Source organism: Neopsephotus bourkii, unplaced genomic scaffold, assembly GCF_033783945.1.
Source record: "Neopsephotus bourkii isolate Nb327-2 ecotype Australia unplaced genomic scaffold, CSIRO-AGI_Nbou_v1 NB_1250, whole genome shotgun sequence".
Classification (NCBI taxonomy): Eukaryota; Metazoa; Chordata; class Aves; order Psittaciformes; family Psittacidae; genus Neopsephotus; species Neopsephotus bourkii.
In genome coordinates this window covers 1,015,426-1,040,973 of record NW_026901735.1, presented here as the reverse complement: position 1 = coordinate 1,040,973, position 25,548 = coordinate 1,015,426, and the positions used below count along the sequence as shown (strand labels likewise).

The window sequence follows — 25,548 nt, the reverse complement described above, 5'->3', positions numbered from 1 at the left end:
AATGGCCTTGCACAGATTGTGCTCCAGCTGTACTAAATCACCTAAGTGAAGCCAGAGGACACTAAGCACCTGAAGCCATCAAGGCAATCCTCCTTCCCCTTCCCTGCTGCAGAACTGTCCTTCAGCCACTCAGTTGGCTTTCTGGTTATGTTCTGGGTTTTAATCCAGTTCCTGATCTCCACAGGCACAAAGTAGTCTTGGAAAAAAGCCAGTTGCAAGCCAGCAATATGATATTTTCCCTGGGGAAGTGAAGGGTTGTAAACCATAGGTGTGGGAGGTGTGAACTGCTCTGTTTATTACTTTATTTAACTATCAGAAAGGCCGCTCATCTGCTGCTGAGCATAGGGCACGACTCAATAGAAGTGATCAGCCAAATCAGGCCTCAGCCACACAACCCCTTATGATGATTTACGCCAAGCTGGGGCAGGACCACCTCCTCGCTCTGCTCTTAGTTCCCACCAGAAGTATTTGTGTAAAGCTCCTTCTCTGCAGTACCCATTGCCATGCAGCCGCAGACGGGTAGGTACACACGAGGTGAGCTGCCACATTATTCATTATTATATGTACTAATTCAAATTTAATGATAAATTTGGCTGAGCCAATTTAATGGATGAGCCAATTTAATGGTTCACTGCTTCCAAAACACGGGGCTGCCTCCCTGCTCCGGGCCAGTGAGCCAGCTCTGCCACATGGCTGGCTCCACCGCCAGGAAAAACAACAGGAAAGCATTCACCTGAGCTGATGTGCTGCGATTTGCTGAACCAAGATAACTCCATCAGTCTTCTGAGCCTTTTTACTCTGTTCCATACGTCATAGAATCACAGAATGGTTTGGGTTGGAAAGGACCTTAAGGTCCAACCCGCCTGGTTGGAACCAGCAATTCATAGCACTCTTCTCAGCTAAACCAACCTGCAGTGATACACAGCTGTGTTCAGAGCAAAGGGGGTTGCTGGTTTCACTCTGTTTCTCTGAAGAGGCAGAAAGGGCCCCATGGCAAGCTCTTAGGAGAGTCAGCAGAATTTAGGCTCTTCAGGCCCTTCTGAGAAACACTGCTTGGTGTGCTTATTCCCACAGTCCCGCACTGCCACATCTTGGCAAATGCTTCAGTGCGGTTGCACATCATCAGTACAAAAATGTGCAGGATATTGAAAAGTGAAAATGTGGCAGAGTGTAAAATAAACAGGGTCCGGTATTAAAAAACAAATAGCAGGCAGGAAACCGGGCTGTTTTCTCCATTTCCATAGCCCATCATTCAGACTACACCTTATACATTTCCGCTTCTGCTGCGAGTTTTAATAAAGCGGCCGCTGAATTTCCAGTCTGTCACACAAGGTGCTGAGGAACTCAGAAATCCTGACCCAGCCGTTACACCAAGCTGGTGGTAAAGCATGTCGATGGGAAGGAAAGCACCGGCCTAGGAGAAGCAGGGAAATAGAGAACTCTAAACTGATCAGTTCTTTTAAGAAGAGGGGGGGTTACTATTCATGTTGTGATTTATTGAGATAAAGGACCCATAGATCACAGAAAGACTTAGGCTGCCTGCAGGAGAAGGTTATTCCTTTTTTCCTTTCCTTTTTATTCAAGAGAAGACCCTTGTGTGTGCATTTGGAGCTTATAGCTAAGAGGTTGGAGCTAGAAGCTAATCAGCCATTCTGTCTCCTATCTGCTGATCTGCTGGTGTTGGGGGGAAGGGGAATGTGGGCAAACAGGCATTAAATTCCACCGGCAGGAGACGGGAAGGTATTCCTTGATAAGCAGCATCCAAGATGATGAGCCGTAAAGCAAAGCCCCTGTGAGGAAGCAGGAGAAGAGGCAGGGAAAGCTTTAGCCATCTGTCTCAACCCAGCCTTGCTCAATGCTCGCCAGAGCAGAGGTCACCACCAACAATAATAACCCTCAAGAAGCCAGACGTATGCTTTCCATTCACCAATAATCTACAAAGCGTCTTAGGGTGAAATCCTGGCTCCTCTGAAGTCAATGGGAGCTTTGCCAACGACTTCAGTGGAGCCAGGTTTTCATCCCAGATAATTTTAAAGCAACCCGCAGGCTTAAAGATAAAACAGCATCCTGGGAGTGGGTGCAGGCAGGAGCGAGCTGAGGAGGGCAGATGGGGCTCTACCAGCTACACTCCTCTGACAAGCTATCAGTCTTGTCACAGGCAATGCCTCCGCAGTCCTGGAGCAGTGTACCAGGACTGACAGTACAGTGGACAAGCAGGTAAGCATCAAACCTTTCAACTGCTGGGGCAAATGGGGTCTCAGACCCAAGTGAGCCACGATGTTCTGACATAAACCCATCTCTATGTGCTCCTCACTGATGAGATAAAGCATGTAAAGTGACTTATATTGTGGTATATCATACAGCATTTTTTTCTCCCCCCTCCTCATCCAGCAGCTCTCACACTGGCCTTGAAGGGTGCCACCTGATGGCACTCATCCGAAACGAGGGGGTTTTCACAGTTGACCAGGTACAATCAATGACTATTCATTTCAGTCACTAGGACCACCCAGCCTCTGCAAGTGCTGGGTTCAGTTAGGCAGTATTTTGTTTTCAGGACTCATAACACCAAGTGTAGGTGCCTCCACAGTGATATAGTGAGGTTGACCATATACAGTTCAGTAGACAGCACATAGGATGCTCAGTCACGATGGCCATGGCAGGAGACAGGCACACAACTAGCAGTGTCAGTGAGGACATTGCAAATTCAACCCCAGATACAGTTCCTTGGCCTTGAGCACTGAAGGGGCATGGTGGCCATGGACAGCTCTTGCGCATGTTTGCTGACAGTCTGGTCTAAGGGAGACCAGGAGGCCCTTCATCCGACAGTGCTGTCACTGAAGCCAACAGATCCTTTTAACACCTCCCCAAGAGAGTCCTCAGCACATGGTGGGCACAGCAGCAACCCCCTTTTGAAGCCGTGCAGTGAGGAACATAGGATCTGTGGGGCTTGAGAGAGGCAGAACATCAGATGTTGAGCTACAGCAGCTTACTGACTTCAGCCGAGCTACACTACCTGACCATGCTGTATCACAAATGCTGTATCACAAACCCTCTTCTGAAGAGCTTGGGCTCAATATATTTCCTCTGGCACTGGTGAGGGGCGGGGAATTCACACATGCTAAGTCTGCCTTTATCACTGAAGGGAAGAGAAATAAGAGGTAAAAGCTGAGGTGTGAGCTGTGAAACTTCACAGGAAAGGAGCTATGAAAGGAGCTCACCTCCCTTACTGCAGCACCACCATCAGACCCACTTACTGATTTACCGCATCCCTGGAGCAACATCCCCCTCAGCTTACCCATCGATATTCTCCCCCAGGCAAACCCTCACTTCACTTTCCAGGGACTAGACGGCAGCTGCTAGAGCCAGCTTTCCCTCTGCTTTTAAGTCTATCTTCCCTACAGGTTGCACTTCAGTCATCTGGACTCATCGATGAAGTCATCTGATTTAACAGCGTTTGTGCAGATTCCAATTGGCATCTACAGCTCACAGTGCGCTCCCTGCTCCCCAGCTGCCTGCCCGCAGCCACGCAGGCATCCCAGTACCCAAGTGCTGGTTCTATGCCAACATTTTCAAGTGGGAAGAGGCCTTGGTTTCTTGCTGCCACTCGCTCACTGCCAGTAGTAGCATTGCTCCATCCCTCACTGTCTTTCCACGGCACTTTAATGCACAAAACCGAATGTCCCATGAGGAAACACGCACCAGCAAAGGCCCATCTCATCTGGATTAAAGATGTCTCTTGGTTCAGTCTCTTTCATAAGGCGAGGGAGAACTTACATTACCCAGAGCTCGGCGGCAGATCCATGTGTGTGTTTTTCACCAGGCTGTCACTCGGACTGTTTCGCATTACGAGCCTTCAGTCTCGCTCTGGTTGTCAATTTGTGCTATTAAGCTCTGAAATACAGAACTCACGTGCCAAGTTTCCACTTTTCCTCAACAGCCGGGATCCACTGACAGCCACCAGCCTGGGTCAGACACTGGCAGACCCTGGGGGACAGTTCTCCTGCCTCTTCACTGCCCATCCACCTCTCTCTTTAACCTCCCCACTCGGTCCTGCTGCGGCTGGGTGCAGAGCCCAGGCTGAGCAATGACAGCCGAAGCACATCAGTGTTTTTATCTTCTCAATATTTTGATTAGTCCAAGGAATGTTTGGGTTAAAAAAAAAACAGCCCACCACATTTTTTAAAGCCCACGTGACAGTCCCACAGGCTGTGATGGCTTCATGTGATATCGAATAGCTCTGTGTGATTTGCTGCATAACCAAGAGCATCGCTGCGGGATTGGGTATTTATCAATGAGTTATAAATGGTTATAAACCTGGTGGAGGGGTTGTACCTCGCTGTAATGCACTCAGGGCAGCCCCTACCCTGCAGAGTCATCTGTGCCCATCACTCCTACTGCAGTGCTTACACAACATGTTTGTGGATGAAAACTCCTTAAATCCGAAGGGTTTGGGGTTGTGGCTTTTGGTTACATCTTGAGTGATACTCCAGTGCAATTATTTTACCCATGCTCCTGCCTGATGGTTAATCACTTTCAGTGGTTATCACTGGAAGGAAACCTGACTGGAAGGGTACGAGACATCATTCTGAGCCATTTGTGACCACACACTTCAGACACAACAAGACCTGCAAGAAACCTCCCATGAGCTCCAATTCTGCTCATGTCCCAACTCTTCCAGCGTCCCACATCAGGAACACTGCAGGCAGAGGATCCCATGATGTGCCTTGGGACCTGCTGGCACCGCATGCTAGAAGCACATCTCACCTTTACATCACAGGAACCCTGCTGAGGACATTGACCTTAGACTGAACATGTTCTGGATAGGGAACACTTCTTTTTCACCAATTGCCCACTCAGACATTTTGATGTCCCAGCTGTCACTGAGCATTCATATCCTCACTTTTACACGTAACATTCCCAATTGTGGAAGAACAACTCCAGAACTCCCATTTTCTGTTAGGTGACTTTATTTGTGTTTCAAGTTCATTTATTTGAGCTGTGTCCTTGTTACACTAAGCTGCATCTTCAGCCACCAAAAAAAGTTTTGGCTCCATCAGACTGAATGCAAAGACACTGATTTACAGCAAGCGATAATTCAACCCTCATTTCCAAATTCACGTTCATTTTCAGTTTGGGGGCCTCCCACACGAGAGGAAGGTTTTTTCCATTGCACTTATGCAGTCAGCAACCAAGAGGAAGGGAAACAACGGTGAGGAGCATGAACCCCCAGCAGCCCAAGTCCTCCTGTGCCGGGAATGCACAGACCAGCCGGAGGGCACAGGACACTTCAGCACAGCTCCGTCCCTGGGGAGCAGCGGTGGAAGGCACCGCGCAAGGTGCAGCCGTGAAGCGGGACGGGTGCGGGTGCCTCGGCAGCGTGCCCTGGCTGGCTGCACTGGGTAACCAGGGCTTGCGGAGGGGCAGGTCGGCACAAGGAGGAGGGGAGCGGGGGGGGGGGAAACGAGGCTGCAGTAGGAGCTGCAGAGAGGGAGAAGGGAAAGGGGGGGAGCGGGGAATGGGGGAAGGACAGCAGGGGAGGGAGGCAGGGCAGTATAAAAGCATCCAACACGCACCTCTCCCGACATAAGTGCGAGAGGGCGAGAAAGTTGGGTCTGGAAGCAGCAGCAGCAGCAGCAGGAGCCAGGAGGAGAGCCAGTCGCTTGCAAACACGCACGCACGGTGGCAGGAGAGAGCGCGGAGCTGCCCCTGCCAGCCCTAGGGCCACTGAAGGGAAGAGAGAGAGATGGAGCCAGGTATCCAGCTCCCAGGGAGGGCAGGCAGCTGAGGCTTTTCGCAGCCCCTCGCCCTCCGTCCTCACCCATTTTCCACGGGGGGTAGAGAGGAGGAGGAGGAAGGGGAGCAGGGGGGCAGCAGCGCTCTGCCCCCTGGAGCCACAGCCGCCTCGTCGAGAGCTGGGAGCGGGCGGGGGGTCGCGGCGCAGCCCCGCTCCCTCACACCCCGAACGCGAGGGGACGGGCCGGGGCCCGGCGGGGCGGCCAAGGCAGGGCAGGGCGACGCCTCGACGGGAGCCCTGAGGGGGGGGCCGCGGGGCGGGCGAGGACACGGCAGAGGGGGGAAGCTGGTCCAGGGGCCACCCCCATCCCCTTGCGAGGAGGGAGGCGATAGCCCCAAGCTCTCTCCTCCCCTCGGAGCGTCCCGGCTTCCCCGCCATGTGAGAGTCGTCCCCAGCTCCCCCCCCCCCCTCCCGCCTTTCCCTCCCTCCTCCCTCTCACTCACAGAACACGCTCCCGGCGGCTCCCCCCCCGTGCTCACAGCGTCTCCCCGCCGGCAGCCGAGCCCCGCTGCTCTCCGCCGGCCCGCGGCTCCCCGAGGCTGCGGGGGCTCGGCCCGCTCCTTCCCTCCGACGGTGCCTCTGGGTTGCAGGGCTGCCCGCAGAGACGCCGCCGGCCCGCGGCCCCGTCGCGGCTACCTGCCGCCCCCCGCCGCAGCCGGGCAGCGCCGCGATATTCGCCGCCGCCGCCGCGGCGTCCCGCCCCGACGTGGCTCCGCCGTGGTGTGCCGGCCCCCGCTGCTGTTGCTGCTGCTGCCGCCGCTGCCCCGCGCCCGCCGCCCGCCCCGCCGACGCCGAGAGCGGCGCGGCCTCCGCCGCCCGTCCTGCGGCTGCCGCGGCCGGCGCTGGGGCTGCGGCTGGGGCCGGGGCCGCTCCGGCGGCGGCGGCAGCGGCCCCGGCGGCGGCGGCCGCCGCGGCTCCTCCTCCTCCTCCGCCTCCTCCACGGCCGCCGCCGCCGCGGGGCCCTAAAGCCGCCCGGCTCAAGAGGATGGTGCGGCTGGCGGCCGAGCTGCTGCTGCTGCTGGGGCTCCTCCTGCTCACCCTGCACATCACCGTGCTGCGCGGCGGCGGCGGCGACCCCCACGGCCCCCCGGGCGCCGGCAACCACAGCCAGCGGCAGGTGAGTGCCGACAGCCGAGCCGCGCCCCCGGGGCGGGACGGGGCAGGACGGGGGTGATGGAGCCGGCACCTGCCAAGGCCTCCCCCGAGCCCCAGGCTCCCGCAGGCGCTGCCGCAGGTACGGAGCCGTCCGAGGGCTTGCCTTGTGTGTCACTTCGGGGAGCCTTTATCCCCTCTTCCAGGGGACTGAGGTGGGAAAAGGCAGCGTTCTGACGCCGTGTTGGAGGTGTGAGGGCGGCTCCCAGGCGGGTCGCTGGTGCTGCGCGGGCGGGTGGCGGTGAATGGTGGACATCTCATCTGGGGAGCGCGAATGAGGGCAGGCCGGGCTGTGTCAGGCACGGCATTCCCTACCCTTGGGAGGATGCGGTATTCCCTAAGGCGAGAGGGGACCAAATAGGTGTGTGGTGCAAAATACGGGACAAAATGAATGGCTTTCCATGGGAAGCGTCAGGAGACAGCAGATGCTCAATAGCCATGAACTGTAGGGTGATAGGTAGCCATGAATGACAGGGCTTGTGACCCAGCCAGTCTGATCCCATTGAATTATGTCCAGCAGAGGTAAAGGGATTTTTTTGTTAGTTCCCTTCTATTTGCAGGTGGTTCTTTTTTATTCAGTGTCATATGTTGCCATTCATTTCAAATGTTTGGAGACGGTTAAAAGCTGCAGAGTCATCAAAATTCCCAGGCAAAGCTTGTGAATCTCTGGTCAGTTGCGTGGGCCCTGACCAACTTTTTTTCACTGTATCCAATTTAAGAGAATTTAACAGCCAAATCATGCAAAGAACTGAAAGAAAATGCATAATAATTATCACCATAAATTAATGTAAACCGCTTTATCATCTCAGACAGAACCAGAGTACCAGCAGAGCACGTTTCTATAGAGCATGAGGGAAAATGAGGAGAATGTGGGCTGAAATGATCACCTTGTTTGCATGGGACCTGCTGCTGGTGGTCCACAAAGTGAAACCACTGGCAACAGGATGGAACCCGGATCTGTGGGCTCAACATCCCAGTCAGTCACAGGCTGGAATCGGGTACTCTGAACTCAGAAAACCTCCTGTTGAAGATGTCCATGCTCATTGCAGGGTTTGGACTAGGTGACCTTTGAAAGTCCCTTCCAACCCAGACTGTTCCATGATTCTATTAACTTGGTGGGAGTCCTGCTTGGAAGTGCTCCACCGTATGCTTTGGGTAAGGCCCCACGATGCTCTTTCTCTTTGAGCTGGAGTTTTATCATTGGCTTGACATTCCAGGATGGTTTTTTTAATATCTTCAAGATTTCTGGTAATAGTGTTTTATAAATGATGCTTTCTTTCCTCATGGGCACTTGAAATGCCTTTTAAAATGATGTTCCTTGGAAAAGTAAATTTGGAGAGGTTTTTTATGAGGTGTTTGCTATCATTAGAATAACCCTGAACTTGCCTTTTCTTGACAGGCTTGTAACATAATGAGGGAAACATCTGGGCAAGTGGGAACTCTGGGTGATGCCATTTCCCTGAGGAGCTCTTTTTAGAGCGCTATTGTAAGGTTAGGGTGAAGCAAGAGGAAAATCATCTTCAGATAATTATCCTCTAGTATCATCATTGCAGTTGGCAGCCCCGTGAAAATCTGTTGATTGTTGACTTCAAGGCTTTTTCCTGTCCATTTATTCTCTTTACGGATAACTTAATAAACTTCTCTGTCTTTAAGCATCCTGATAGCTTTAGCAGTTACTATTTTCATCGTGTTTGGCCATTTGTAGAATTGAAATTTTTATATACTTCCCAACTGAATTGATTCTGCAGTTATGTATTTGAGAGAGTGTGTCTGTACAAGACATTATGGGAGGAGAGTATATTGATTAGGGCAATCAGTTAAACAGATGGAAGTCTATCAGTTTTGGGGGGTTATAGCTTTAATGGACTATGTTGCTGGTTGGAAAACGCTGTAACCTGCGTTGTACTCTGACAGGCAGATGCTTCCATTCAGAGCATCACAACACAGAGCTGGATGGCAAGTTTGCACTGGGATCTTCAGATTTTGGCATTTCTTTGGCTGTTATTGTGGCACGTGCAAAATCGTAGTGCAGTGCATTCCCAGGTAAAGAATCCATGTGGAAAGCAAAACAGCACAAACCAAACCTTTTTCATATGAGCAAATAGAAATCTCTCAGGTTGCTATCACTTAAGCATTGTTTTCTCTGTCTCGGTACGTCTACAGAGAGAAAAGGCTGTGAGAAGTGATTCAGTGTTTCACTGAGATGAATTCCATTTGACCAAGTGTGTTACAAACGTTGTGGCAAGTCCAGGAAAGAGCAATTTCTGCAGCAACTGTTCATGGATGTATTTTGACAAGGCAAATTTGTATGAAAACAAACTGGCTATTAGCAAACATAGGGTGTGGTGTTTTACAGCTGAGGTGGTCTGTTTGCACTAACAAAGTGCTCAGAATTTGGTTCTGTGTGCCTGAAAGAACCTCAAATGTTAGTCTTAACTTGGGAGAAAAGAAGGCAAAACCCAAAAACCATCCCCAGCCCCCCAGAATTGCACATCCTTGAACCGTAGCGGGTTCAGGAGGAAGCATCAGTAATCTTAAAATACTGTTGGAGATTTAAATAGTAAAGTAGAGGCTTGTTTGTATCTGAAGTCTGATTCATTAACGGAGGAGAAGCTTCTCTTTCTGCCATCCCTTCAAATGAAGAAAGGATTTTAGAGGATAGGTCTTGATTTCTTTTGGCCTTTCGGTTATGTTAACCCCTGCAATGGATTAAGATGATAGATGAAATAATCCAGAAAAAAGTACCATCCTAGATTAAACAAACAAGTTATTTCTTCCTCCTTCTGGGAGATGTCTGGAGCCCGTGGTGTGCTGCTGTGCCTGCCTTAATGGTGCAGCAGAGAGGAGAAAATCCTGAGGGACTCTTTTGGTCCTCGCTGGGATGGGTGAGATACAGGGACAGGCTTCCTTGGTTCACAGCTGTAGAAACAGGCACTGGACTTCTGCATTGCTGCAGTTTCATGCTGCTGTTAGAACTGATTTGTGGTAGCGTAAACTTATGCAAAAAGGGAAATCCAGATTGGAGTTGTAAAACATCTCATAGTTTTGAGTTGTGAGAGGGAGTCAGCTTTTTGTTTCTCAATCTGATTTCATTCCCTCCTTCCATCTCCACCAAAGAAAAAAAGGGAGAATTGGGGAAGGGGGGAGATTGCGTGGTTGTTTTTATTTTTCTGGTGAGATCCCTATTAGGTCTAATTGAATTAGCATCCATTATGCATCATATTTATGAAATAAATCAGTGCAAGCTTTTGCTTCTGAATAAAACAAATGAAACTATAGTAAGAGATGGGAAGATGCTGCTTGGGCATGATTTTATCTTTTTACATAGCTCTAAAAAGAAGGAAAGTCTTGAACATAAATTTTGGAAGATGTTTGTAATACTTCACGATGCTCTAAACTCCGTGCTTTCCTTCTGACAGAAAATATTTCATCGAGAAGTTTATTCCCATCACTTCTAATTTTTCCATAGCAGGCCTTGCACACCAAGAAAAACAGTGTTCCCACACCAAGAAAAATGACCTTGTAAAATGTAGTAACAGAGCCACCAACTATATATGCCATAGCACATGAAGTCAGATTCTCCACTGCGGTGCTTGCAGCAGTGTTACATTAGCATGAAACTCGGTAGTTGTACATAAAGCTGGGGCCGTATAAGAGAGAAAGAAGCACAATGCCGTAAACAGCTTTTTACTTTTAATCCTCTTGCTCCTGTCCTTGTCCCCCTCCTCAATCTGCATGCAAGCAATTACAGCATGTCAGAGATGTTCTCTGAGTCCTACCAGAACACATTCAACTGCTTGTGAATGGTTGCATGACAGTCGCTTTCCAAGCCGTGCGAGGAGTCTTTACAGGGCTGAGCTGTTCATTTTCTCCTAGGAGCCAGATCTGACTGTACTGTTGCTTACCTTTGGGGGATGTTTCAGTCTTTTAAGGTTTCAGCACTGCTGCTGCCCCTTCTACTGGGTTCAGGCAAATTACAACATGCTCTCTAGCCAGATGCAGCAGCGTGTTTCGGCTTTCAGGCTTTCTCTGTTTAAGCAGGTCTCAAGTTGTTTACTTTGGGAGAGTTTTAGACTGAGTTTTTTCAAGCTTATTTGAGCTCTGGAGCTTTACATTAGGTTCGTTCTCATAAGAATTGGTCATCTAAGTCACCTTTGAAAAGCTGTAGATTCAGCCTTTCGCATCCATGTTTCCCAAGGCTGTCCTTTTAGCCTACATAAGATGCCAGCAAGTGGGTGTACACCCTGTATTTAATACAAGCACTAAGTCCTTCTGTGCCTTACGAGCAGTTTGTACATTACACAACTTTCAGAGCAGGTGGCTTGTGAATGAAGCAGCTGGTTCTCTGACAATCAGTGAGATTGTTACTCACCACAGAAGACGCCGTTTCGTGCTTTTTGACAGGGATAGTAAAACCTCCCTGTTCTCAGCAGGCTTCGCTGTATAGGCTCTTAGCTGCAGCTCGCCCGTACCATTAGCACATGTTCTTGCAGTTATGCACTGAGCTTTGCGAATGGCTTAGACCATGTGCAGTTCATTCTCTCATCTCCCAGGGGAGAGAATTATGTGTGCTCTTTAGTGGTTTTGCTAGTGGGCTGTGGCTTGTTCCAGGATCTAGGGGGAAGGAAGGGTGATTAGCTTTACGTGTGCTGCTGCTGCTGCGGCGTGCATGGAAGCAGAGGGTAGGACGGGAAAGAAGGGTGAAGGATTCAGACTGCTGCTCTGAGCAGAGGGCTGTCTGCTGTTGTCACTTGCTCCCAGGAGAGATTCTTCTACCTTCCACACCTGGTTCCAGGAAACCCCCAGAAAGCATTAAGCTTTTCCTCATACCTATCACTTTAATTCATTTCCTAGCAAACTAAATCATCCCTAGTGGAAAAGAGCTACCACGCTTTCAGGGTAGGATGTATCAAGCTTTTAGTATCTCAGACTACTGCAGTAATTTAGAACATAGATCCAGGAATACTGTATATGGCTTCAAGGAGCCATGTTAAGCAGGTACGAATGTAACTTCCTGCATTAGATTTGGCCAAGGTGCTTGAACGAGGCATATTTTGCTGAACTTCTCTTCAGCTCAACAGCTAACAATTACTGTGCTGCTCCTCTTGGAGCATCACTGATCACTTGGATCATGACCTGGAATTAAATCACAGGGTGCCACTGATAAACACTGGGCATTAAATCTAGAACTCAGAGCAGTTTTCTTCCTAGTGCTTTATACTGAAGAGTCTATTGGAGTTCTCTATTGCTCTTTGAACAAGGTTTAGGATCATTTTCCAGGTCTTTATACTATTGGGGTATTTGTATGAAAAAAAACAGAGCATATGTAGGTCTAAATACATTCTGTGCCATCATGGTGTGTTATGTCCCTTCCCATGGGCCTAGAGCCAGACACAAACCACAGTGACCACTGTAGAGCAGAGGTCCCAGAGACATTCCAGCTTCTGCCTTTCTTTCCTCTCAGTCTATCCTTACCTGTGCTCTGTAGCTGTGCTGGTGGGAGAATGGTTAAAGGGAAGCCTGCTAACATGGAATTCTGAGCCACATGGCAGCTAGTCTGGCGCATGGTAGTGAAAGGAGTGGTAGATTTGAGGCTGGCTCCTGAGGAGGTCTAGAGCTGTAATGTCACCCCTGGTGACAATAAGAGTAGAGAGATAAATCACCGATAAACAAGTCCTGGAAGGAGCTGGGTTGGTGCTCTTCATATTTGTTCACCTAATTTGGACAATCAGCACTAGTTCTGGAGCAGCTTTTATTTTGTAGTCTTCGTTGGTCGTGTAGAGAAACTTGTTCTACACAGGAAGAACAAAGTTGATCCATCACAACTGTAACATCTATACAGCAGCAATACAACCACAGTGCTACTGACCCCTCACTGTTAGCTGACTGGCACAAAAATGTCTCCTTCTGTCCTCCAGCTTTGGTGGCCAGCCCTTTGGGTCAGTCACATTGCCCTGCTCTGTCCTCTCTTAATGCCAGCTGTCCATGAAAACAGGAGGCCTGAAATTGAAGCTCTGCTGTTGGTCTTCATGACCCCAACAATTTCATCATCATTTTACTATCTGGAACTGGTCACTGTGTACTCCCTCGTGATTTTTAACGTGTATGTTATGACCTGCTGGTAGGTAACCAAGCCCTAGTGCTTAAAGCTTCAGCAAGCTAAGCTTCTCAACACCTTGCTCTGCTGTGGAATTATTTTGCTGGGGAGACATCTGTTTAACCAATCCAGGTTACATTAAATTGGAAACCATGTTCTGAATTCAGCAGTTGTTCTTTTGTGTTTGCTCATATCTCATACATCTGCATATTGTCTTATGTCTTAGTGTTCCAGAATGGTAGAAAAACGTCTTCAAAGAAAACAAGGAAGAATAAAAGAATTATTGATTAGGTGAAACTCTGTCTGTGTTGTGTCATGGCATCTGAAAACTTTGGGGTTTTAAGATGCACAGATTTGTAGATATTCATGATGAAGAATTTCTCCTTTTTCTTTCCTTCACTATGTAAAAGTGCACAGAGTACCAGTAATGGTAAGAAATTATATTGCTTTTTCATGTGCTTACATTCTTCTGAGTTGTCACAACAGCTTTCCAGTATCTGAAGCGGTCCTACAAGAATGCTGGAGAGGTACTCTTCATCAGGGACTGTAGTGACAGGACAAGGGACAATGGGTTCAAAAATAGGGGAGATTTAGGTTGGATATAAGGAAGAAGTTCTTTGTGAGGGTGCCAAGGCACTAGCCCAAGTTGGCCAAGGAAGTTGTGAATGCTCCACCACCGGCAGTGTTCAAGGCCAGGTTGGACAGAGCCTGAAGAAACCTGGTCTAGTGGAAGGTGTTCCTGCCCATGGCAGGAGGTTCAAATTAGATGATCTTTAAGCTCCTTTCCAACCCAAACCATTCTATGATTTTAAAGTCATGATATGCACTTGTACTTCAAAGATATATGCAGAAAATGTAGATGTTTCCTTACAAACATAAGAACCTGAAGCAACGCAGTCTTTCTTTGTACTTTTATCCTGAAAGCATAGTGAGAACTTCGGCAGGTTTAACTGTCAGATTTGATTGCTTTATGCTCTTCTATGTTTTGCCAGTCTTCCTTGCAAACAGATATGGCGATATCCAGTTGTTGTGTTCATGGTGTTGTCTAGTGCTTGTTTGGCCTTTTTGTTATGACTCTTATCTTTCTGTCTGCTTTAAGTCTATACTACTTAAAAGCTCTTTGAACTGACTAAATAACGTTCTCCATAAAAGATGACTTCTTTAAAGTGTTATTTTTCAGTGGTGGCAGAGCTAGGCCAGTGACACGTTATTTTTTTGTATTATATTTTGAATCTCAACCCAAGCTCTTTGAGGTTGAGATGCCGTTGTTGTGGCGTTGCTTGCGTACAATGTCTAGCGTAATAGGTCTCCAGGCCTGAATGGAAGCTGTAAGCACTGTCACAAATGAATAATGAAGTGTAACTTGGAGTAGAAAAACACAAAGTGCTTTGGTAAGTTGCAGAAGGGAGTGTTAAATGATCCAGTGGTTACTGTTGTACTTTAATACCGTTGTGCCTCTAGGACACTGATTTTACAGCTGTTGAAGACAGAAAATGCTAGGCTACATTCACAGTTGAGAGCACAAAGATGAATAACACTTCCAAGAAGTAGAGTAGTGAGCTCATTGGTGCATCAGTAAGAGCAGAATGTTTCCAGTGTTGGTATTTCCATGCATTTTCGATTTGAAATACCAGAAAAAGAAAGAAAACAAAGTAAGATGTAACTTACTATTGTAATAAGTGATGGCTCACCACAGTGGTCAGTTGTGTGGCAGTAAAATGCATGGTCAGAGGAGCTGCTGTGGGCGGTACTGGTAAGCAGTGCCTTTATCCTTTTGCCCTTGTTTTTCAGTGCTTGGGGAGCTCATAGCAGTGGGTCATATTTCGTTATGCCTTCCTTTTGGCAGTCAGCAAGACGAGAGTAGGCCTGGAGTTGTTCACCTCTAAGCTCTTGTAGAGTAGTGCTATTCAGGTGCTTTTAATGTTATGGAGATGCTCATAAAGATGAGAGATAAAGAAAATCAGAGATGAAACTTTTTCTCACCACTCTTGGTGGAAATCAGTCCATATTGAGAAGATCAAGCACACCTTGGCTTTTACACCTCCACGTTAGACCTGCGTCCTTGGTGTGTTTAAATTGACCTTGCTCCACTGACTTTCACAAAGCAAAACAAGTCAATGACTTGTGTCAGCTGCAGACCCAGCTGAAGTTCCTCTTGGATTTGAGTCTTTCACAGCTCAGTTTTAATACAGAACTGGTATGCATGTAACGTGCATGATTTGAACCTCCATTCGTGAAGACAAGCTGGGCTTCGGCATGTGGCTTTTCGCATCTATTTTCTATCCATCATTTCTATCCATTATGTTTCATTGTTGGTTTCATACGCACTGAAAGATTCTGGACTGTTTTGTTCCACAGTGGCTCTTTTTCCTTAGGAAGATTAAAATTTCCTCTTTGCCTCCATGGCTGTTGAGATCAGCCCTTGTGACAATACCATCATGAATGCAGTGTAAGTATCTATAAACACCACTCAAATAATGTGCCCCATCTTCTGCCACTGTTTACAGGGCTGCTCTAGAAAACTGGATTCCTCCCTTTCCAAGGAACAGTTGCTGAGTCAGTGTCCCACGGGTCAAGCTTAGCTTCCAGAAAGCTTCCTTCAGATATGGTTTAGTGTGAGGTGTCCCTGCCCATGGCAGGGGGGTTGGAACTTGATGATCTTAAGGTCCTTTCCAACCCACGCTATTCTATGAGTTGGGCATTCAGGTATTGAACAATTGAACACTGTCATTGAAACACTTTTTCATGTATATGTCTAAAAAGGGCTGGGCAGGAGGTGAGATCCTTGAGCCAGAAGAACTCCTGTAGGCTGCAATGGGAAGAGGAGGTGACTGTCAACAGAACCTAATGGAACGGAAGGAGCAATGAAGAGGGCCTAGAGATACATTGGCTATTTTTGGAAGCTAGTGCTTCAGAAACTAGTCACATAACTCTGGTATCTTTCTTGCTTTAGGAGTATCCCAGCAGCAGCAGATTTTGCCAGGAGGAAACCACAATTACTCCATGGGAACCACCTGCAAAAGATTACTATAAAAGTCTTTGTGTTTTAAGATTTTATATTAAGGTGTAATAAAACATAAAACTGCTTGAGTTTATCTGCCACTATATCAGTGCAGGGTTTATAAATGGACTTGATATCTAACATTAATAATCAGATATTTACTAATGTCTGTTCGCAGAAGTTACCCAGAGAAACAAATAAAAGGCATAGCTAACTAGCATGGATTCTGTAACATCCCAATATAGTCAGCTCCTACATCGTATTAGTTGCTTATACACTACTTATTTTCATAGCAAGGAATTATTTAGCCTCTATTTAGCAATACAACAGCAATAAAACTGTCCCTGTCTGTAGTGGCTACAGATACACCTCTCATCTGAAAGCATCTCTTGAAATTACCTCCATAATCAGCTGTTTTTTAAGGTGCAGTTTATATATTGCCATTTTGTGCAGCTGATTTTAAGATTCCCTGGACTGCAGAAGCCTGCAAAGGTTCACTGCACAGAGCAGCCTATAACAAAGCAGTTAATGATTCTTGTGACATGAATGCTGCCATTTCAGTTTATTTGAATGCCACTGGCATTCTGTCTTAAATATATCGCTTCTTATTATTTGGTTGTTTGTTGGGAGTTTTTTTGGAACCAACTAGATATTAGCCATGGGTATGCATCTGAGCTAAACTATAACCTAGCCAGCCCATGCCTTTTGCCCTGCAGAGTGCCCAGAGTTTTTCAAAGCACGTAACCACAGTGATATTTTTATAAAGGAATGTTCACCTCATGGGATTTTTTTAAGGTGTTCTGTTTTTTTTTTCCAAGTTACAGCTTCACTTTATTGTACATGATGTCCAATAAAAAAGATATATGTCTGTGATTGGACTTTGAAAAAGGGCCATGGTGCCTATTCCATTTAAAGGGAATGAAGTCAAGCAGTAAATTTGCTGGTCGCCCTTTTCATATTGACTGTATCTCGGCCAGCAGTTGGTCTTTGATGTTGTAACAATAGCGCAAAGGCAGAGGAGGAGGAGGATTAGGACCTCCATAATATAAAAACAAGCCTGCATTCATCATGATTTTTATAGAGCACAGTCCCTGTCTATTGGAGGTTTGCAGCATGGACTTAATGGTCTGCAGAAGAGTGCAGCAATCTTAACATTTGCAGGTGGTTTACAATTCATCCATCATTACTACTACCATCTCTTCTTAACTCAGAGTTTGTTTAGGCATTCAGCATTTAACTTTTTCTATCTTGTTACTCCTTCCTACAATAGCAAAACAGATGTATGTCATGATAGAGCTTCTGGAGTATCATTTTCCTTTACAGGGGTTGATGGTCGTGTTATTTATGAAAGGCTTGCTGCAGCTGGCCAATAGAGTATCTATTCCTCATCTTGTGCTTTAGAGTCCAAGCTTTTATTAGGAAAGAATAGAGGTGTTGATATGTATATGTCTTAACATTTGTGAAAATATATATCAAAAGGGAACCTAGGGCAGCCACACTATGCCTGTGTCTTCAGGCATACTGGAACAATAGCACCAAAGGTTTTAAATGAACTATTTAGCCTGGTAGAGTCATGGAGCTTTTGATGTGCATTTAAATGCTAGCTCTAGATCAAAACCTGCAGAGGAAAAGGGTCATCTATTTAATGAAACTGTCTAAGGTACCAAGTCGCTCTAAGTGCTGGTGGGAATAGATGGGATTTGAATTGTGAACAGAGCTTGGAAAGAGCTGAATAATCTGTAATACACTGTTGTAGCTCTGTGTGTAACGTAGCAGATGTGGAGGGCAGGATGAATGGAGCATTCCCAGGGACACGACGATGGACGCAGCAGTGAGCCTGCTGCAAAGGGATCTGTATCAGAAGCCCAAAGGCAGCTCTTAGGAAACCATCTGGGGATACAGCAGGTGAAATTGCTTTATTGCACCCAATTCCAGTGGCCTTTGCTTAAGGCATGATCCTGAAGTGTCCTGACAAGGCCGAACACCTGGAAGCTTCTCTACCAGACTCCAAGAAAGGGAAAGGGAGGGGAAAGATGCCAATCTGTAGTGCATTTGACAGTTCAGGGCTTGATTTAGGGTTGGGTCCTGTGCCTTCTAGGTGTTCAGATTAGACCTGTGACTCCAAACTCATGAACAAGTCACTGCTTGCCAGCTGAACTGCAGTAGCCCCTTAGGTGCCTTATCCCACCTTCATCCTACATCAAATATGAGATGCTTCTATATTTATCAGTAAGTCAATTCTGAGCTAACAAATCCTGCCCAGAGCTCTCCCCAGGGTGAGTACATTCTGTCCTAGGACAGAGCACTTCACCAAACACACAGCTCTTCGGTGAGGAATCTGTTCTTTTATTTAACATCAACCATTATGGCCATTAAAAAGGCAACATCTGGTGCAGAGAATGCACACATGCTATTTCTGCGCTCTGCTCTATGTCTCCTTCATCAGGCCCACATACAGCAGTGTCTCAAGCTTCTCTTCTTTCCCCAGTATGCCAGCTGATGAAAGCAAACTACATGAGGCTTAGGCAGTGTAAGGTGGGAGTTCTGGCTAGCTAGAAGCATCACCTAGTGTTTGAAAGAGTTTGCCCTTGAGGGATCAATAGCTGCTGAAATCCTTCAGCGGCAGTGAATTAGATTCTTGCTCTTCTTTGATCTAGCATTCATGGCTTTTTGAATAATGTAGATCAGAGCTGCCTTTCTCATCTATCCACCCCTCCTTCTTCTGCCTCTCCCGAGAGGATCAATTTTTTGTGTTCTTAGGAGTATAGCTATGGAACTCTTTAACAGCAAAATAAAATGAACCAAGTATTTGCATAACCTCAGAGTAAGGGCCAGATTAATACCACCTCTCTAATATTTTTCCTTTATCCTATTTAAGTCTTCCCACAATAAAATACAGGAGGAGTTTGCAGCTGAAATCCTGTGTTCGTATACATATGGACTAGGTGGGGGAAAAGCTGTACATGCCAATTCCCCGATACACACTGCTGCCATTGATAAAAGGAGTCACAACTATGTAGCAATAGGGTTGTAAACCCTAAACTCCTATGGGAATTATTGCAGTTTACTTGTAACAGCTGTATGAAGAGAAAAGATGTGTATTGTGTATATCTGCACAGTTAAGTAGGTGGAAGTGAGTTCTGTGCCACAGCGTACCAAGAAACACTCTTCCAACCTGCTCTGCAGTGTACCTCCTGTGTGGAATCTGTCTTTGTGCAGAAGCAGCTCTCCCTCCCTGGGATCTGATGTATCAGCTAGCATTGCATCTCTGTCCCTCAACAGAGGAGGTTAGGATATCTCAAACCTGAACTACTTATCTTTCCTCCTCTACCTTGCTGCTGCGTCTGGCTGCTGGGACTAGTGTAAAGATGCATTTGGCCTGCTCCATACAGTTTATTGTCTGTGGCGTCTGGGTGGCTTCAGGCACATGCCAAGATGGTAACAAGTTTGAAGAATAAAACCATTTATCCTAAAAATAGCTCAGAACTAACTAGTGATGGTGGGGTGGAGGGGGGACAGAAATGAAGATATTTTCTTTTCACGTAAGTGTCAGATTCAAAAGCATCTGCCTTGTTCAGTGCATGTATGGTATTCATTTCCTGTCTGCAGTCGACTGGAATGCCCCCCGAGTCGTTTGAAATTGAAAATCGAGTCATGCTTCTTTAATCAGCTCTAGGAAATAGCCCCCCCTCCCTTACTGTTCTAAGAAAATTTATATATACATGCGCCGGATTCATAATGCAAAAAGCCCACCCTTCTCTCCAGGGCAAATCCTTTCTCTCTCCCCTCTTCAGCAGAGCAGTTTCTTCACATTGTCTTGTCCCAGTGTACTGTGTCTCTACTTGCTCTTCTTCCCCATTATGTCACTGGAGGGAGGCCTTTCTCTTGTGTATCTGCTTCCCCTTGTTGCTTTGTGTTGTTCTGTCATTAGGGCAGTTCACAGAGATGTAGAGAGAGGGCATAATGTCCACTGCTGATGTCTAGGTACAAAAAATAAGTTACTGGACTGTGCCTACAGATGCCATTTATACTAATGACTTCCAGTTGCTCATGTATCAGACTCTGAAGTTTTCTATCTGGAAAGGGTAAAGCCGCACACTTGGGCTCAGAAGAATACTTCAGTGCAGCAGCAGAGGTGCGTGGTCCTGAGATGGCCACTCAGGTTTCTGCTGCTGTTTTGCTGTATACTCCTGGGTGTAGTAACAGCCCCTTCCAGAGATTGTTGGGAGGTGTATAGTTAGTGCATAGGTATTGAATGTAAACAAACACTGCCTTTCCTCTGCCTTCACCCTCTCACTTCCACCAAGAGAAAAAGGAGTCTTGGTGGGGAAGGCAGCTAAGGGAAGGTCAAATGAATTATCTCGCAGTGATTTGATGGTGCGTATGTTTTGAGCATCAAGACTTGAGTGATTTGCCTTTTTTCAGGCACAGAAGTGATATTGCCAGAAGCACAGGAAACATCATGTTTTTGGAATATAACACTTGTCTGCTTTCTTGCTTTCCCGTTATTAGCTTTTGCTTATGTGATGAAGTCATCATGTAACTTTTAGTCCACAGGGACTAAACACTTTCTAGTCTCTAAAAACATCTGCCAGCTAACACCGCCAGAGTCATAGACACTCTTGAAAGCATAGGATGGATATTCAGTGGCATACAAGAGGGAGGCACAGAGGCTCGGAATAGCTGTTTCTTGGAAACTAACAGCTGAAGGCAACTTTGGAAATTGAAAAGGTTTCAAGTAAGGTTATTCTTTTGGCTAGGGAGAGATGAAAACTTCGTTTATTAAAGCTGGTTCACCTAGTGAAATCCTAGCCATAGTGATTTAGTGGAATAAACCTGCAAAAGGACCTAGTTTAAACCCCATGAAAATAACTTCAGATGTATGTTTGTTCTTTCGTCTGCGCTGACATTGTGTGTGCTGGCCTGCAAAGCCTGGCCAGAAAGTGGTGTACAAAAAGCATTAATATTCTGGATTTCCTTTGCTTTTGTGGTTTTGACTGCAACTTAAGGCAGATTTTCCCATTCTCTTGGAACCTGAAGTGCAAATTATTATGCAGATTTCAAACGATGGCTGAGATTAGACTCGTTCAATTTAGCCACGGTATAAATGGATTCCATTTGAAGCTTTATTATATTACTGATCTTATGCAAGTGTTTAATAAAGCTTAAAAAGAATTGGAACTTTCAAAGAATTTGCCTTTTTAAACCACAGGTTATTAGAATGGAATATTTGGGTCACTCTTAAGTTGTACGTTTGCCTGTTCAACCACTAAATCAGTACCCTTGGGTGACATGGTTCAGTGTGAGGTGTCCCTGCCCATGGCAGGGGGATTGGAACTGGATGATCTTAAGGTCCTTTCCAACCCCAACTATTCTATGATTTTATGATACATCCTGTATGGAGAGCTCCAGCCAGGCAGCAATTAGAGGGAAGATCTTCATAGTCATGATGAACAGCTAAATGTTTACCACCAGCTTAGGCAACTGGAAGTATCTGTTAACTTCCAGCAAGACTTGGCCCTGAACATCTGTCAAAGCCCTACACAGTTGTAATTCTATGTACTTGGCCATCCCCTGGATGGCTGAGTATCTGCCGAAGAACAAAGCACCAGTGTGTACTACGTTAGAAAACTTGCTTAAGGGCCTTGTCTTTTTCCAGCAGTCGCTGAGCTGTAATCACCACCAAGTCCTTTTTATTATCAAAATGTTTATGCAAACTGGCAGTTCTTCACCTCCAAGCTGAACCATACTGTTTGTGTTTTCCAGCTGAAGGAAAACATGAAATACAGGCAAACAACAGAGCATGAAAAATAGCTGTGCTGTGAAATGTGTGTCCACAACATGTAGCAAAAGGTTGCCAGATCCGAGTGTAATGTAGTTGGTTTTCTCCTTAAGCTCGGAGGAGAAGTATGTTGCCTGTCAGAGCAGTTCAGATGTAGACCCACTGTTTACTAACGCTGTGGAACACAGTGAGAGCACCTCCCAACCGGAGACTGAACTGAGGATGGACCAAAGCTTGGCAACTGCACGTGAATAAACAGGCTCAGCTGCGGAGGAATGGCAGTAGTGCTGCTCCGGCAATGGAGGTATCAGTTCACATGGTTCAACAAGACAACAGCCTGTTCCTCCACTGCGAAGGGTCCTATCATACTGCTGGCCACCTGCCTTGAAAGAGTAGTGTGGGACGTACTAGACCTTAGATGTGAACAGGGCCTCAACACTGCTGCCCTAGGGTCTGTGCAGCTGTAACGCAAGTCCTGGCTGCACGTTCAGTTCTCAAGGTGACCTGCATGGCTATGAGGGTTAGAAGTTTTCAGTGTAAAAACGCCTGAAGTTCAAAATAATAAATGAGAGATAAATGTGCCCAGATGCTTTGAGATTCTGCCTCTGCTGGATGCAGCTCCTGAGAGCCATTCCAGCAATGCAGCACAGTGCGCTGGGTGTATCCTTGGGCATCCCAAGCTGTCTGCAGATGACTCCTGCTCAAGTTGACTGCGGATTGACATGTCTGCTCTGCATTTCTGCTGTCCTACTGCAGCAGTGTTTGTGACTCCATCCTGCTCTGCACAGACACAGAATCCCTTCAGGAGCCGTGCAGCCCCTGAAGCTGGTGTGTCCCATAGCAGTACCCTATGGGGCGATTGGGTTTGGTCTAGCCATGCATGCAGATGTACTGCAAGTTGGAAAGAACTGGATACAGTGTTGTTTTCCTAATTTTGCTAGACTAAATAGGGAATTATTGAAAAATAGACCCTGATAAACCGAGCTTTTTATTTTTTGTAATCAGCAGCCATAATCAGTGATTCATCTTCTGTTTACACAATGTTTAAAGCAGATGCTCAGGTTTGGGGACCCTTAGTGAAAGCAGTTGTGTACATGCAGGCGAGCGTAGTCTGTTTTAAATGATTTATGAACAGTGATTATCTAAAACGTGCTGTTCATTATTGCAACAATGGATTTGTGCAGCTCTCTAAAGATAAGTGAGGCCTTTCACTTCACCAATGTGCGTGAACGTCAGGGACAAGCACATGTTCAGAACAAATGAGAGCGTTTCAGTAGCGAGTGGTTGATGTGACACCCTCTGGTTTGTCTCCTTCCAGAGATACAAACCATCAGTGACTCTTTGGAGTGAACTGGAGCTGTGGGGCTCAGTACCACCACACGCTTCCAGCTAGTCACACAGCACTTACATATGAACCCAAGTGTTCATATTTGCCTGTTAAATGAGAAAGCCAAGACATGGCTAAGACAAGAACAAAGGTCTTGTGACTGCCTGGACTGTATGTGGCATTAATCATAGGCGACGTTTTTCTCTGTGTATCTCTGATAATGCTTTTCAGCTGTTAACCTCACTGTCTGCTTATCTAATGCTGTCCTCATACCTCTTTCTGCGGGGTCCTGTGCTGCTTATACTCATGATAGACAAAAAGCTAAATAAACCCCAGGCATGAGATCACCCAAGTTCATTACGGATCTCAGATCTGCGGAGGCAAAAGGCTCATGCAGTATCCCAGTGTGTTGCTTGGCCTCCCCAGACCGCTTAATTTTAAAGTGATCATTTAGCACTAACCTGGAAACACACGACAGCCTTCAAAATGAAAACAATCTGTTTAGGCAGGTGGGAAATGAAACCAGTCCTAATGGCCATAATGGTTTTCTCTGAAGGCCCCAGGCCTCATTCTGTCTCTGATAGCAATATAATCTTTTATAGCGTCTGTGAAGTTTCCTAATAAATAAGCGTTCCTTGGTCCTGGTGGTTGAAGATGCTGTACAGGTGCATCATGAAAGTGCACTGACAGACTGTTGGTTTTCAATTCAAGACCTCTTGTCAAGATCATTTTACAAGATATTTCAAAGGAGTACACAAGAAATAAAAAAGCCATGTAGCTGCAGCAGGGATTTGGTAATAGATTCCCTTGCTGTCTGGGAGCTGTTAGGGATACAAGTTGCATCGGTTTTCCCAAGTTCTTTCAACCCCATAGTTAGCAATGCTTGCAAATGTGATCTTAGTTTGGCAAGTGGGGAGGGAATGAAGGAAGGTAAGAAATATGAAGGAAAGGGAATGAGCAGTTGCTCCAGAATATTTTCTGTAGCTCCAGTCATTCTTTCTTATCCTGTCTTTGTTGCTTTTCCAGAACTGGAAATGGAATTAAAATAAGGAAGAGAAGAGGGAGATGGACTCCTCACATGCCAAAAATGTAGAGAAATTCCCTTTTCCCCACTTTGGTATTTTTACAAGTTCCTATTTCTATCTTCTCTATGGGGAAGAGAAATGGTACTTTCCCCAGTAGTACTTCCCTGGAGCTAATGGGACAGAGGGAGAAACAAAACAGGAGGGCAATGGAGGGAGTCAGAATACCCATTTGATTATTGAAAGTTAAACTGCAGTGTCAGGTAGGAAACTTTTCCTGCATGTGGTGTTGTCTCTTGGTGCTTTAAACCCTGCCAGGTCCTACCTGGATCACCAGCAGTTAGATTATCCTCACAATGCTCTTCCCTGGTTTACAGATAGACAAAAAAATGTGGATATGTGCTGCACTATTACCCTCTATTTATCAGTGATGATTGTGGAGAGGTGTGTTATTCTATAATACAATCTGTATGGCAGATTCTCTCTCTGTAGGGTTTATTTCATTGCCTTGTTATACAGCTATCAATAATGTGTTCCTTCCCTTATATATTGTTCATGCTTGGAACACCCAGAAATCCTAAACTGGTTTTGTATTAGGAACATCTATAAATATCTGATCCCATGGGGCAGCAGAACTGTAGCTGACAGCAAGCGTGAATAACCCCCAAAAATCATCTGAATGGAAATTTGAAAGTTGTGAATAATGCTGTTAAGTGAAGGAAAAAAAAGTGATTTATCTGAAAGTATTTTGAGCAGATGCATCATCTGAGTAAGAAAACAGTGTGCCTGAATTGGAAATGTCAGAACTTCAGAGAAACTGAGTCAGTAATTTAGAATGAAATGATACAGCTTTTAAAGGAAGGCAAGCAATGCTGTTTTCCTAAAGGCAATGGGAATACAAATTGTGTACACCTTAAAATAAACAGTGTGAAGTATAAACAGGTGAAATAACATAGAAATAAGAAGATAAGAATATATTTAATCTCTTAGCTTCATTTTCTACACAAAGGATGCTGGTATTGCAGGAAGGACACCCTTTTTCCTGCTTGATGGGCCCTGGAGGAGCCTTCGCCTGAGTTAAGGCAGTAGAACAGTGTAAGCCCATATTCTCTTCACATGCAATTCAAGCTCACTTATGATTGATAGCAGGTTCTTTTATCTTTTTACCAGAAATATCAATTTCTAATAATACTGCAAATCAGCTTAGACACTACAGCAAGAACTATCTACTTAACAGGCATTCTGTTCATCTTAGAAACTGGGTATAAATGGTCTTTTGCTCATGGTACTATGAGCAGGTAAGTGAAATGATGCTGCATACTGAGCATTTCTGTTTGCTTGTATTGCAGTATGACACACAAGCCCCGAGGAGA

At 46.1% G+C, this 25,548-nt stretch overlaps 1 protein-coding gene across 1 annotated transcript in view; it reads left to right on the top strand.

Annotated features, from left to right (window-relative positions):
• Nucleotides 1–6,728: 6,728 nt before the first annotated feature.
• Nucleotides 6,729–25,548, top strand: part of ISM1 (isthmin 1) — a 38,087-nt gene continuing 19,267 nt past the window's right edge. Inside the window, exon 1 of the mRNA XM_061364769.1 lies at nt 6,729–6,911. Within this exon, the coding sequence (XP_061220753.1) occupies nt 6,780–6,911 (132 nt within the window). The 5' untranslated portion in view covers nt 6,729–6,779. The remainder of the gene's footprint in view (nt 6,912–25,548) is intronic.